Source organism: Chionomys nivalis, chromosome 2 (genome assembly GCF_950005125.1).
Source record: "Chionomys nivalis chromosome 2, mChiNiv1.1, whole genome shotgun sequence".
Classification (NCBI taxonomy): domain Eukaryota; kingdom Metazoa; phylum Chordata; class Mammalia; order Rodentia; family Cricetidae; genus Chionomys; species Chionomys nivalis.
In genome coordinates, this window is record NC_080087.1 from 68,300,006 (window position 1) to 68,312,963 (window position 12,958).

At 49.9% G+C, this 12,958-nt stretch overlaps 1 protein-coding gene across 3 annotated transcripts; it reads left to right on the top strand.

The window, feature by feature from the left end:
• The first annotated feature begins 915 nt into the window (after positions 1–915).
• Positions 916–12,247, top strand: Myadm (myeloid associated differentiation marker). 3 transcript variants are annotated; one of them, XM_057763355.1, is made up of 4 exons: positions 916–934; positions 1,049–1,266; positions 5,203–5,290; positions 9,729–12,247. In XM_057763355.1, the coding sequence occupies exon 4, from the start codon at positions 9,731–9,733 to the stop codon at positions 10,682–10,684; it is 954 nt and encodes a 317-aa protein (XP_057619338.1). In that variant the 5' UTR covers positions 916–934; positions 1,049–1,266; positions 5,203–5,290; positions 9,729–9,730; the 3' UTR covers positions 10,685–12,247. The 3 variants fall into 3 exon arrangements, with proteins under 3 accessions (XP_057619338.1, XP_057619339.1, XP_057619341.1); XM_057763356.1 differs by lacking the exons at positions 916–934; positions 1,049–1,266 and adding an exon at positions 2,474–2,611; XM_057763358.1 differs by lacking the exons at positions 916–934; positions 1,049–1,266 and adding an exon at positions 4,908–5,088.
• Positions 12,248–12,958: the final 711 nt, after the last annotated feature.

The window sequence follows — 12,958 nt, forward strand, 5'->3', positions numbered from 1 at the left end:
GCATTCAGCTGATCTTTCGAATGACTCAGGTCTCTTGTGTGTTCTTTCAATCTTCAGGTCCTTGCCAGCTCCGGTATGGTGCAGTGGCGTGCAAACTGTACTGAGAGGGTAACATAGACGCAGGTGTTACAAACCATCTCTGTACAGGAAATAGTTCACAGGATATGGCATGGTAGGTTGTGTAAACCAAGACCTCTGTAGACCACTTGAGATGCCTCCAACTTCGTGGTTGTGTGACTTACTTAGTAGAAGGGGGAGAGAGATGTTACTAAGCCTGAACCCCAGTGCTAATGAGGCTTGTAAATAGAATCTATGGAAAACCCAACCCGTTATTTATAGACTATATAGGTTTATGCTCCGAGCATGTGTGTGTGTGAGAGAGCACACGCGTGTGTGCGTACACACGCAAGTGTGCAAATGTCTGATGCTGGACCTATTAAAAACCCTGGCTCAGCAGTTAAGAGCACTTATCTTGTAGAAAGAAGAGGGTTCAATCACACGCAAAGGTGGCTCACAACCATGTTACTTCAGTTCTAGGAGATCTGATTCCCTCTTCTGACCTCTGAAGAGACCAGGTTTGCACGTGGTGCACATACATACATGAAGGCAAAACACTCAGACACATTAAAAACGAATAAATCTAAAAAAAAAAAAAGCAAACAAAAAACAAAATCCTGTCTTCCACAGACCAACAAGATACCTCAAGTGGATAGAGGCGCTTGTTAATCAGACTGATGACCTGAGCTGGATCCTCAGATCCTACATGGCGGAAGGAGAAAACTGGCCTCACAAGTTGTCCTCCGACTTCCATATTTGCACTCTAACACATAAAATAAGTAAACGTGTGTGTGTTTAAACTAAACTAAAACCCTCCCTTATGCAGGCCAGAGGATGACGAAGAGGGTCTGTTTGTGTCTCTTCGCGGGAATGCAAAGTGAGTATGCAGCTCTTCACCTACCCATTCCCTATACCTCGGTCCCCACCCCCACTTCAGCAAATCCCCAAGCAAGCGCCCAGGTCCCCCCTACAGCTCCTCCCTCCTCCGTAGGGCACGTTGCTGCGGTTCTGAGCTCCTGGACCCCTTCCGACCCTTCCCTTCGCAAACGTTCCTGGCTCCCACTATAGGGCTGCGCCTCTAAACCTCCTTAGACCTCCTGGAAGACGACCAGAAGCAGCCGGCGGGTAGAGCCTAGCGTCTGCAGCCGCCACTAGGCCCCGCCCAGCAGCAGCGGAGCAGGGCCGCGCCCGGGACCGCTGCAGAGCGGGGTGAGTGAGAGCGACTAGGAGGGAGGGAGCCAGGTATCCCGGGTCCCCGCCCTGCCCAAGGGGCCGGCGTCGCGACCTTCAGCTCCCTCGGCAGCACGACCTTCATCTCCCTTTCCCATTTGGCTCAGTCCAGTCCTTTCAGGTCCTCAAATCCGACCGAGAAAAAAAAAAAAAAAAAAAAAAACCCAATCCTAAAGCCCTTCCCTGTTTTGCCCCCCCCTTCTCGGGGCACCACGGGGTCCACCGTATCCCTCCTATATGGTAGAACCCAGAATCCAGAACTCCAGGCTCCAGGCCCATCCTCGTAAAGATTCTGAGTCCCTCCCTGTTTCCTGAAGGCAGGAATGCTAGCCAAAAATAGCTCGCCCTTCTAGACTCAGGAGGCTCAGAGACAACTAGCCACATATATTCTGAAAACCGTCTGATCGCTCAGACACCCCCTCCCGCAGATTTCCAGTAATTTAGCTACTGTTCATTCACCCCTTCGCCTCTCTTGACTGTGATCTTCTGAGGCGTGGCCCAGTCCTCTTGCCGCAGTTACAGTGCATGGCCACTCCGGCCCACTCCCGTCTAGGAAGACCCCCCCCCCCCAACACAGAAATATAGTCTTTGTTTTTGGGGGGTGGAGCCTCGCTACTCAAGGTTGCTTGCTCAGAACTCCTAAAAGCTCTAGTCCTGGCACCCTAAATTCCTTTCTTTTTCAGGTAGACAAGACCCTAGCCCATAGATTCCGTTAGACTGTGAGATCTGGCCCTAAATACGCTGAGACCTGGATATGGTTTTTTTCTTTTCTTTTCTTCAGTCAGCGTTGGGGATCAGATAGACAAGGAGAGGAGCAGAGAGAGGGAGAATTGAATGAGGGGTAAGACTAGGCGTGGGTACCCAAGCTGAGGGGGAGCGCGGGGAAGGGGACTCCATCTAAAAACAAACCGTAAACATGCAGGTTTCTACGGCAACGGCATTCTCGGGCCTACCCTGGAGAGTTCATTCTAGAGCTATGTCAAGGAGGATAGCCCCTGGGAGCCCCCGCGCCGCCAGCTGCTGTGTCTTCCTGTTTTGTCTCCACGGCAACGGTGACCTCAGCCCTCCCTGGTTGGGCTAGAAATAGGCGATGTTCTAGTCTTTAGAGGGGGCGTGGTGTGACATTAGCCCCGCCTTGGGGGCCGACCAGGGATAGCTCAAGCGGAGGGAAAGTACCCCCTTCACCGCCCAAATCAGGTCCAAACCCCGCCCTCAGCCCCGCCCTCGCACGCTTCTCAGATGGTCAACTCCACCCAGCCCAAGACCCTTCTGGTCTGCAGCTGTTGTTGCTCTGTTTCTGCTGCAGACGCCACTGACTGGAGAGGTGAGGCTGCAGAGACCCCGAAGGGAAGGAGTGGGAGCCCAAGATCCTGGGTCTAGAGAGAGAAGTGAGTAGGGATTCAGATGTCTGGGTCCCTAGAAACACTCCATTTGAGCCAGAACCCTGAGCTCATTCAGGTCTAACATGGTAACGAGAAGGGATTAGAGAGTGGGCGCCTGGGTCTGAGGTAGGACGGTGGGGGTTGAGCCCTTGAGGCTGACAGAGGTGAGATGGGGTCTGGAATACTAGGTAAGACCGAACAGGCCTGGGATCCGGATTTAGATGGGTCTTGGGGCACGGAGGGCTGGATTTTGGGCTTAATCCGGAGGAGGGCGGGGGGGGGGGGTCTGAATTTGATCTGAGGGAGGAAGGACTGGGCTCTGAACTTGGACTGAAGGAGGCGGGTGCGACTGGGATCCGGACTCTAGGGTTTGAGGACCTGGAGAGATGGAGTATAGATCCCTGAATCTCAGGGGAGATGGGACTCTTGGATATGAGGTTTGCATCTGGTGTCCAGAGGTGCTCAGGATGGGGAGAATTCCGTGGTCTGAACCTCCTTTCAGAGGCCCTGTATGGGCAGTTGGAGTGTGGGGGGAGTTGTGGGATTAAGGCTGTGCCCATTGATGGTGTGGGGCGTGGCCGGGAGTCTGATCAGGGCTGTGCCCAAGTCTATGGAGTGATGGATGACCTCAGGAGTGTAGCTGGGGGGATGGTAGCAGGGGTGCTGGGTGTGGCCCAGGAGAGTGGAACTAGATCTAGGAGGAAGCTCAAGGGGCGTTTCCTTGCCCTGCTTAGGTCTTTGAGCATTCCTGAGCTCTGATTTCAAACAGTACTGGAGGCCCTGTTGAGGGAGAAGGGCGTGTCACTCTTGCGTCTCACGTCTCCCTTTCTCTTCTTCCTCCTTTCCTAAACAACCTTCCTCCAGACCAAAGGATTTTTGTTCTTCCCTCCTCCAATGTTTATGGCGGGACAGTAGCCTACTTTTTTTTTTTTTGAAAGACAGGGTCTCTCCATGTATAACCTTGGTTGTCCTGGACCTTGCTCTGTAGACCTTGTTGGCCCTGAGCTTGCAGAGATCCGCCTGTCTCTGCCTCCTGGGATTAAAGGCGATCAGTAGCCCACTTTTTACAGTGCTGGGTATGGGACTAATCCTGGCTTCCCATTGGCCGTTCCAGGCGGAACTGAGGTTCTCCCTTCCTGTGGCATCTACCAGGTGAACTAGCACTGACCTGGGAACCTACATTTATCGTGTGTACCTAATTCTAATTTAGCGTTAGTTTTACAGCCTGGACCTGGGAAAGCGATGCGTCCTCTAGTTTAGCAAGGCGAATTCGGAGCATTTTAAAGGAGTTCAGGTCTGGTGGGTACTCAAGAGTTTTATTTCCCTAACCACATCCCCACTGGTTGTTGGGGGTTGAACCCAGTACCTCCACCTACTTCACCACTACCAATATCCCTCTCCCCCCCCCTTTTTTTTTGTTTTTTGTTTTGTGTTTTGGTTTGTCTTGAAGTCTACGGCTACCGGAAGGCCTTGAATTTTCAATTTGGCCTTTGCCAGGGTTCTGGGAATACAGTCCCGCGCTACCAGGTCAGACTCATCTCCAATCCATTCTTGGAGGGAAAAAAAAAAAAAAAAAAAAAAAAAAAAAAAAAAAAAAAAAAAAAAAACAAGATAAAATAAAAATTCCCAGTACTTGGGAGACAGAGGCATACGTATCTCTGTGAGCTCCAGGCCAGCACATAGTAAGCGCCAGGCGAGCGAGGGTTACAGAGCAAGAGCTTGTCTCAAAATAGATTTTTAAAATGTACTTGCTTTGCATGGGATTGGGGACGCACGTACCACAAGGCATGTGTGGAGGTCATAGGACTTGTGGGAGTCAGTCTGTCTGGCTCCCAACTCACTTGTCAAGGAACCACACACCCTCCCGCCTCCTCCTAGAACCCAGGATTCTTCCCCATCCCCCTACCCCCCCACACAGTCAGTTCTGCCTGGTTCTCCCTACTCACTTTTCAAGGAACCACAAATCAGACCCTCCTGCTTCTTTGGAAACGCGCGCGCGTGCACACACACACACACACACACACACACTCTACACACACGTACACATACAACCAGTATCTAGCTAGGGTGTCCTGGAGGGGTGGGCAGCCTCCGAGTGGGTCTCCTGGATTTTGGCACCACCTCCTGGTCCCTGCCACATAGCCCAGACTGAGGCGACTTAAAGCCCTTATAAGGCGCGGAGACGCTGGGCGAGGCTGGGCTTCCCACTCCCAGAACCTCCGCCCGGGGATCTCACTCCAGCCGACTGCAAGGCTGGGCTAAACGGTTAACAGCACTCACGCCCCTAGCGGTCCCGAGGGCCGGCCCTTTGTCCACTTTTGCTTCCACCTCGCCCACGCGACTAATCCTAGGGGAGGATCGAGAGGGCGGTGCTTCCTCCGGTTACCCTCTGAGACCTCACCCCGGGGCAGGCCGCCAAGTATGCGTCCCCACCGGAAGATTTGTCCCTGCTGTAGCTTCTAGGGCTCGGGGTCAGGGTGCTTGCAAGGGAGGACCGTCTGAGTACCGTCCTGACTGCCTTTCTCCTTCGCAGGGCTTCTGTTCAGCCTTTTCCAGGTGCTCAACCGTTTCCGCCTTCGCAGCGTGATCTTCCTCCTTCCAGTCTCCAGTTAAGACAGCAGGTGAGTGTGGTAGTGGCTCCATTTCCTAGTTCTTGAGAGTGGAACAGTTGTGGTCTGGACTGTAATTACAGTTCTTGAAGGTGAAGGGCAGAGGTAGGAAGAGCTCCGAGTTTAAAGGAAAAGGCTGAGGGGTTCTGGATCTAAGAGAGGTGTATCTAGGGTGCTTTTCTTTTGAGTCTTTGGAGGAGGGCCTGGAGCCTGGACCCCTGAGCCTAAGAGCGAAGTGCTTGGAACCTGAACTTCTGAGTCTATGATAGGAGGGCTGGTGATTTCCTGGGTCTTACTAAGGGAAGTTGACCAGGAATACTGAACTGGATCTGCAGGATCTAGGGCCCCATTTCTGGGCATCTCTGGGTATGAGGGAGGAGGGGAATGGTGCCTCAATTCCTAGATTCCCCGATAGAGGAGGAGCCTGGTAAGGTTCCAGATGATATAATCAGAGTTATCCATGTGCCTAAGAAGTTGTATCCAGGAGCTGGCTCCTGTGTACTTTTGGGAGCTCTTCTGGGACGGTGTGAGCTTCCAGAGGTTAAAGCCTGCCCTTTTGTCTTTCCACGGGCCTGACCTTAGCATGACTTTTCCTGAGGGAAAGTTAGGAATAGCTTATGCTTGTCTCAGAGCATAAGATGATGTACCGCTGGGGGGTGGTGGGAAACACTTTTAATTCCAGCACAAGGGAGGCAAGGACAGGCGGAAGTCTGTGAGTTCGAGGCCAGCCTGGTCTACAGAGTGAGTTCCAGGACATCCAGGGCTACACAGAGAAACCCTGTCTCAAAAACAAAAAAGGATGATGGACCAAAAAAGAATGATAATCTGTTAAGCCAGGTACAGCCTGTTGAGCCAGTGAGTTGATTGGGATACTTACAGGGAGGGGCATGGGCATCACTGAAAAACCCACCCCAGCATGGGTGGTGAAAGATACATTCCTGGGTCACAGGTTGGTGGGTCTCGTACCTTTTACGCATGCGCAGCCATAGATCCCTAATTTAGGTCAAAAATGCGTTCAGAGTCACGTGTAAAAGCGACCCCGGACAGGAATAAGGGTGAGGTGTCTGGCCTGGACCATCCCAGCAACCCAGGAGTTGGTGTGGGTGTTTGTATGAAACTTCAAATTGAAATATATTTTCAGTATATGGCTCATGTAACCCAGGTTGGCTTTGAACTCCCTGAGTAGCTGAGGATAGTCTTGAACTTCTGATCCTCCAGTCTCTCTCCACCTTCTGTGTGCTTACAGTCATGTACCACCACACCTGGTCCATCCTGTGTTGAGGATCAAACCCTCTACCAACAGAGCTGTAAAGTCATACCTTCCTCGGTTTGTTTTTAAAACGCAGCCACGTTGAAATACCTCATTCAGGGTAACTTGAATGAATTCCTGTTCATGACCTGTTTGACTCAGAATAAACTATCATGCCTTTTTTAAAAGAAAAAAAAAGAAAGAAAGAAAGAAAGAAAGAAAGAAAGAAAGAAAGAAAGAAAGAAACATTTCTGGAGCATACTTGTATGTAGCTGGGCAGAAGGTTTTTTGAGACAGGGTTTCTCTGTGTAGATCTGCCCATCTGCAACTCTTGTAGACCATGCTGGCCTAATACTCAGAGATCCACCAGCCTTTGCCTCCCAAGGACTGGGGATTAAAGACATTCACCACCACTGCCCAACTAAATAAAATATCCACCCCCCACACTCCCCCCAATCCAATGAAATATCCACCACCCACCTGCATCCCATCTTAATTGCTCAATGCTTCCCTCCGACACACAGGATTTCTCTGTAGCTTGGAGCATGTCCTGGAACTCGTTCTGTAGATCAGGCTGGCCTCGAACTCTGCCTCGTGAGTGCTGGGATTGAAGGCATGTGCCACCATTGCCTGGCTGATGCTCATATATTCTTGTGGTGGGGCTTCAGTTTTGGTAAGGGACCTCATACCGTAACCTTGCAACTTTCTAAGTGTGTTTCCTGAACATTGAAAGTTCCTATGATCATTTTTCTTTCTAACATGTAATTATTTCGTGTGTGTGTGTGTGTATTTTCTTTTGTGGTTTTTTTCTTTGTTTGTTTTGTTTTTGTTTTCCGAGACAGGATTTCACTGTAGTTTTAGAGCCTGTCCTGGAACTAACTCTTGTAGGCCAGGCTGGCCTTGAACTCACAGAGATCCGCCTGCCTCTGCCTCCCGAGTGCTGGGATTAAAGGTGTGTGCATACCTGCATATATGGAGGTCAGAGGACAATTTGCAGAATTCAGTTCTATGTACCACGTGGGTCTTGCGAGTTTAATTCAGGACTGCCATGCTCTGTTGCAAGTTCCTTTACCTGCTGAGCATCTAATTTGACCCGGGTCTTCTTAGCTTTTGAGTCATTTGAGCCTCTCCCCTCCCTCCAGCAGCTGATGTTAGGTCAGAGGAAATAACTGTAGAATGATACTAGCAATAAGGAAGTTTTATTTTCCAGGGTCTGGGAACCACCTCCCCAGCATCAGCTGAGAGGTCAGACAGTCATGCTGAGGAGGGCTCTGGCATCTGGTCCCTGTTCTGAGTCTCCAGGACAAGGAAATAGAAGCTGTGGTTTGTCACTGGAAAAAAAGATGGTAGTCCTTCTACCCCCATCCTATGTCTGGGTCACTTGGGACGTCAGAAGAGTGAGAGGCCTGTCCTGAGGTCCAACCCTGCAGGACTGATCCTGAAAAGTAGAAATTTCAGTGGATGTAACTGGGCCACTAAACCGTGGGAGTGGAGGGAGTTGAATTTTCTTGAAGTTGAGGAACCTGTTGACTGAGTCCCTATAGGAAGTGATAGGCTTACTGATAGGAAAGAGGAAACTGAGCTGTCTTTTTGACATGTTTCCACGTCTGAAGTAGGATTAGGGGGAGGACGGGTGAAACTTAGGGGAGAAAGAAAACTTGATGTTCTGGATCAGAGGTCTCTGGGAGGGCAGTGAGAAGGATGGAGGTCCAGCGCTCTGGTTAGATGTGGGAGCTGGAACTGAAGTTGGAATATTGGATGTGTAGGGGCTGCTAATGTCTAGGTTGCTTTTACATAAAAGAAATCTTTTTGCGGGGCAGTGGTGGCACATGCCCTTTAATCCTAGCATTCAGGAGGCAGAGACAGGTAAATCTCAGTGAGTTCCAGGCCAACCTGTGGTCTACAAAGAGAGTTTCAGGACAGCTGGGGCATTTTATACAGAGAAACCCTATATCATACTGAAAAAAGAAAAAAAAGTCTACTCACAGGGCCTAAAGTATGAGGAAGTTTGAGTCTTGGCTGTGGAGAAACTACAGATGCGGGGTCAAAGGAGGAACTCTGTTCATAGGGCCTGGGGTATAAAGCCCCAGGTCATGTAGAGGAGGAAATGACACAGGCAGGATCTTAGACCGTAATGCTTTTTTTTTTTTTTTTTTTTTTTTTTTTGCTGGTGAACCTCACTGAAGGTTGAATGATATATGATATATATATTTAAAGGTAGAATCTTTCATTTTGTAGCCCAAGCAGGCCTAGATTAACTCAGGCTGGCTTCTATCTCACGGTAACCCTACCTCAACCTCTGAAATGCTAGGTTCACAGTCTGCACTTCTGTACTTGGTCTATGCAGTGCAGGGGTTGGAGCCAGGCCTTCCTGAATGGTAGGCAAGCATGTTATCAACTGAGCCACATCCTCAAGACCACATCTTAGGTGCGCGTTTGCGGTGGGTTCTGTGTGTGCACATGTGGAGATCAGTGGCAACTCGGGGGAGTTGGTGCTCTCCTTCTGTCCACCAGGTGTCTCCCAGGGATCCAGTTCGGTTTGTCCAGTATGGCAACAAGTTCCTTTGTCCACTGTCTCCCTGGCCCACAATACTTCAGCAGTCGAGGGGTTCCTGAGTCCCTGGGGAAGGAGAGCAAGAAGTGCTGCTTTGGGTTTCTGGATTCTGATTTCTCTCACAGGTAGATTTGGGATGAGCCTAGAACCTAGATGACCAATTCATTTTTTTTTTGTTTGTTTGTTTTTTTGTTTTTAAAGACAGGGTTTCTCTATGTAGCTTTGAAGCCTGTTCTGGAACTCACTGTGTAGACCAGGCTGGCCTCAAACTCACAGAGATCCATTTGCTTCTGCCTCCTGAGTGCTGGGATTAAAGGCGTGTGCCACCACCACCCGGCTGACCAATTAATTCATTCTTATAGTTAATCAACAAGTTCCATTTCCCCCCCTTCATTTGACAGGGATTCTCTGTGTGGCCTTGGCTGTCCTGGAACTTGCTCTGAAGACCAGGCTGGCCTCGAACTCACTGAGTTCCTTCTGAATGCTGATGTTAAAGGTGTTCACCACCACTTCCTGAGTAACAAGCTCCATATTTTGAGACATACCCTTTTCAGAGTTCAGAGTAATTGTTCCAAGACAGATGAGGGGCTGGGTGCCTGGATTCCTTGGTATGAGACCTTATCCAAATGCTTTTGTTTTTTTCTCAGCCATGCCGGTAACAGTAACCCGCACCACCATCACGACTACGACGACATCATCCTCCACTATTGTGGGGTCCCCTCGGGCACTGACGCAGCCCCTGGGCCTCCTCCGTCTCCTGCAGCTAATATCCACTTGTGTGGCTTTCTCGCTGGTAGCCAGTGTGGCTGCTTGGACTGGGCCCATGGGTAACTGGGCCATGTTCACCTGGTGTTTCTGCTTTGCTGTGACCCTCATCATCCTGATCGTGGAATTAGGCGGACTCCAGACCCGCTTCCCCCTGTCATGGCGAAACTTCCCCATCACCTACGCCTGCTATGCAGCTCTCTTCTGCCTGTCATCTTCCATCATCTATCCCACCACTTATGTGCAGTTCCTGGCTCACGGACGTACCCGGGACCACGCCATCGCCGCCACCACCTTCTCCTGTGTCGCCTGTTTGGCCTATGCCACTGAAGTGGCTTGGACTCGTGCGAGGCCTGGTGAGATCACTGGCTACATGGCTACAGTGCCAGGGCTGCTCAAAGTCTTTGAGACCTTTGTAGCCTGTATCATCTTTGCCTTCATCAGCGAACCGTTTCTGTACCAGCAAAAGCCGGCCCTGGAGTGGTGTGTGGCAGTCTATGCGATCTGCTTCATACTAGCTGGGGTGACCATCCTTCTCAACCTGGGGGATTGTACTAACATGTTGCCCATCCCCTTTCCCACCTTCCTGTCAGGCCTGGCCTTACTGTCTGTCCTCTTGTATGCCACTGCCATTGTCCTTTGGCCCCTCTACCAATTTGATCAGAGGTATAATGGCTACCCCCGGCGTTCCTTGGATACCAGCTGCACTTCTACACACCCGTACTCGGTGTGTTACTGGGACCGCCGACTGGCGGTGGCCATCCTGACGGGTATCAACCTGCTGGCATATGTGTCTGATCTGGTATACTCCACTCGTCTGGTGTTTGTCAAGGTCTAAGGTTAACCAAGGGCTCCCCTCCCCATCCCTTCTTGCGGCCTCTTCATCTGATTACCCAAGCTTTTGGTATCATGCTGTTTCCTCTTCCTACTTCCCTCCCCTTTGCTCGTCCTCCTATGTATTCTTCCTGACTTACTGTTCACTTTCCTTGTTTCTTTTTCTTCCCTTTCCTCTACCTGTTTGCTTGCCCATATCCTGTTTTGCCCCTGAGCTGTCTCCACAGCGAACTCTGCCTTACCTCTTTCGTATTCTTGTTTCTCTTGTTTTTTGGTTGGTTTTGTCACCTGCCTGTTTTCCTGGGAGCCCTCAGAATTCTTGCTTTCTCTCCCTCACCCCTCAAAGGTGCTGGCCCCACACATCCCATACTCCTTTGCAGTTCTTCACCCATGGGCCTCTTTCAGGGCCTCATTGCCAAAGCATGTCTGCCTGCCTGCCTGTCTGCCTTAGCTGTGCCTTAGTATGTGTGTGTGTTTAAGTGGTTAAGCTCAAAACCCTGGAGGTCAGTGATTCACGGTAGCCAGGAGTCATTAAGCAGAGTCTATCTCTACCTGTCACTCAGTTTTCTTTAAATTGGCTCTTGAATTTTTACCAGATTTCCTGAAAACCTGTCTATCCTAGATGAATCAAAGGATGGATACCTTTTGCTGACTTATTCTCTGTGCTATTCCAAAAAACAAGCATAAAAAGCAACAAACAGAAATCCACCAAAATAGCCACGTGGTTTTCAAGATAACTCTGAAACATTTCTGAGGGGCAGTCACGGTACCCTCCTATCTCAGTGTTAAAAATACCATGACCCGCTTTAGCATGGAGGAGAAAAGCGGCCTCTGCCGGCCTTAAAGGCACTATTAGCCTCTTTGATTTTTTTTTTTCCTGAATATGAAGGCAAAAACAAAACATCTAAGAAGCTCTTTTGGGTTTTGTTTTTGGTTTTTGTTTTTTTGAGACAGGATTTCTCTGTAGCCTTGGAGCCTGTCCTGGAACTAGCTCTTGTAGACCAGGCTGGCCTCGAACTCGGAGATCCACCTGCCTCTGCCGAGTGCTGGGATTAAAGGCGTGCACCATCACCCACCGCCCGGCTTTTTGTTTATTTTTTTTAAAGGTTTTTGAGACAGGGTCTCATATAGCTCAGGCTGGTTTCAAAGCTGTGTAGCTGAGGCTGCCCTTGAATCCTTGGACTTCCCATCTCCACCTCCCGGTGCTGAGATTACAGGTTTACTACCACACCCCAATTGTGTAGCCTCATTCAGGAGAGAAGTTCTCTAACTCTTAACAATCTTTTCTTTGGGGGGCGGGGGGGGGCGTCAGGGTTGGAATGCCTTGTGTGTGCTGCACACACACCCAGGTCTGTGTGTGTTAGTTGCTTCTTGCTGCTGCTTTTCTGCTTCTCTGGGACTCACATGCATTACTTGGTATACATATATATATATAAAATAAGTGTATAAATATATATTTTATTTTTTTTTAATTTTCTGGAGCTTTGGGTTCCTCTAGCTCCTACTGTCAGTCATCCCTTCCCACCCCCCACATCCATAATGTTCTTTTTTAGAATCTCAATATAAAGATAACAGAAGACTCATGCTTTATTTATCACGGCTGGGGGGAGTCTGGGAAGGTGGGTGGGGAAGGCTCGAAGAGAGGGTTGAGACCCAGATTCTTCAGTTTGATGGCAGAGGGGTGTTGTGACTAAGAACCTTGGGCTTCATCAGAAAACAGTGGCAGTGTCTGGAATTTTTTTCCCTTAAGACCATTTCATGTAGCCTAGGCTGATCTCAAAATCACTATGTAGCCGAGGATGAACTCAAGGCCTGCCTCCGCCTCCAGTGCTGGGATTGCAGGCATCAGCCACCACACCCCGTTTATGTAGGGCTAAGGACTAAACCCAGAGCTCGGCACTTCACCAACTGAGCTATGTACCATAGCCTCTTTGTTTTCCAAATTATTCTGTAAAACCATGAGAGCTCGGAGCTTCAGCATCTGACTTTGAATCCCGGTACCCATGGAAAAAGCTGAGCATCCCTCAAAGGCATGCAACACTCCTGCCATGGATGGGGGAGGGTGGACAGACAGGAGAATCACTGGGGCTTGCTGGCTTCCTGCCTCAGAGTGCAGGAAAGTGACGTGCAGGAAAGTGACTAGATAACTCTTTTCTGGCCTCTGTGCCCACATTCACACAGACAGACACAGACATTTATTATCTCTTGTGGGCTAAGAACAGCATGAACATGATTTCTTCCCCAAAGAGTCGCATGAGTACGTAAGAAATACAAAGCA

Coding starts and splice junctions, on each gene's coding strand:
- Myadm (XM_057763355.1), top strand. CDS start 9,731: ATGCCGGTAACAGTAACCCGCACCACCATCACGACTACGACGACATCA.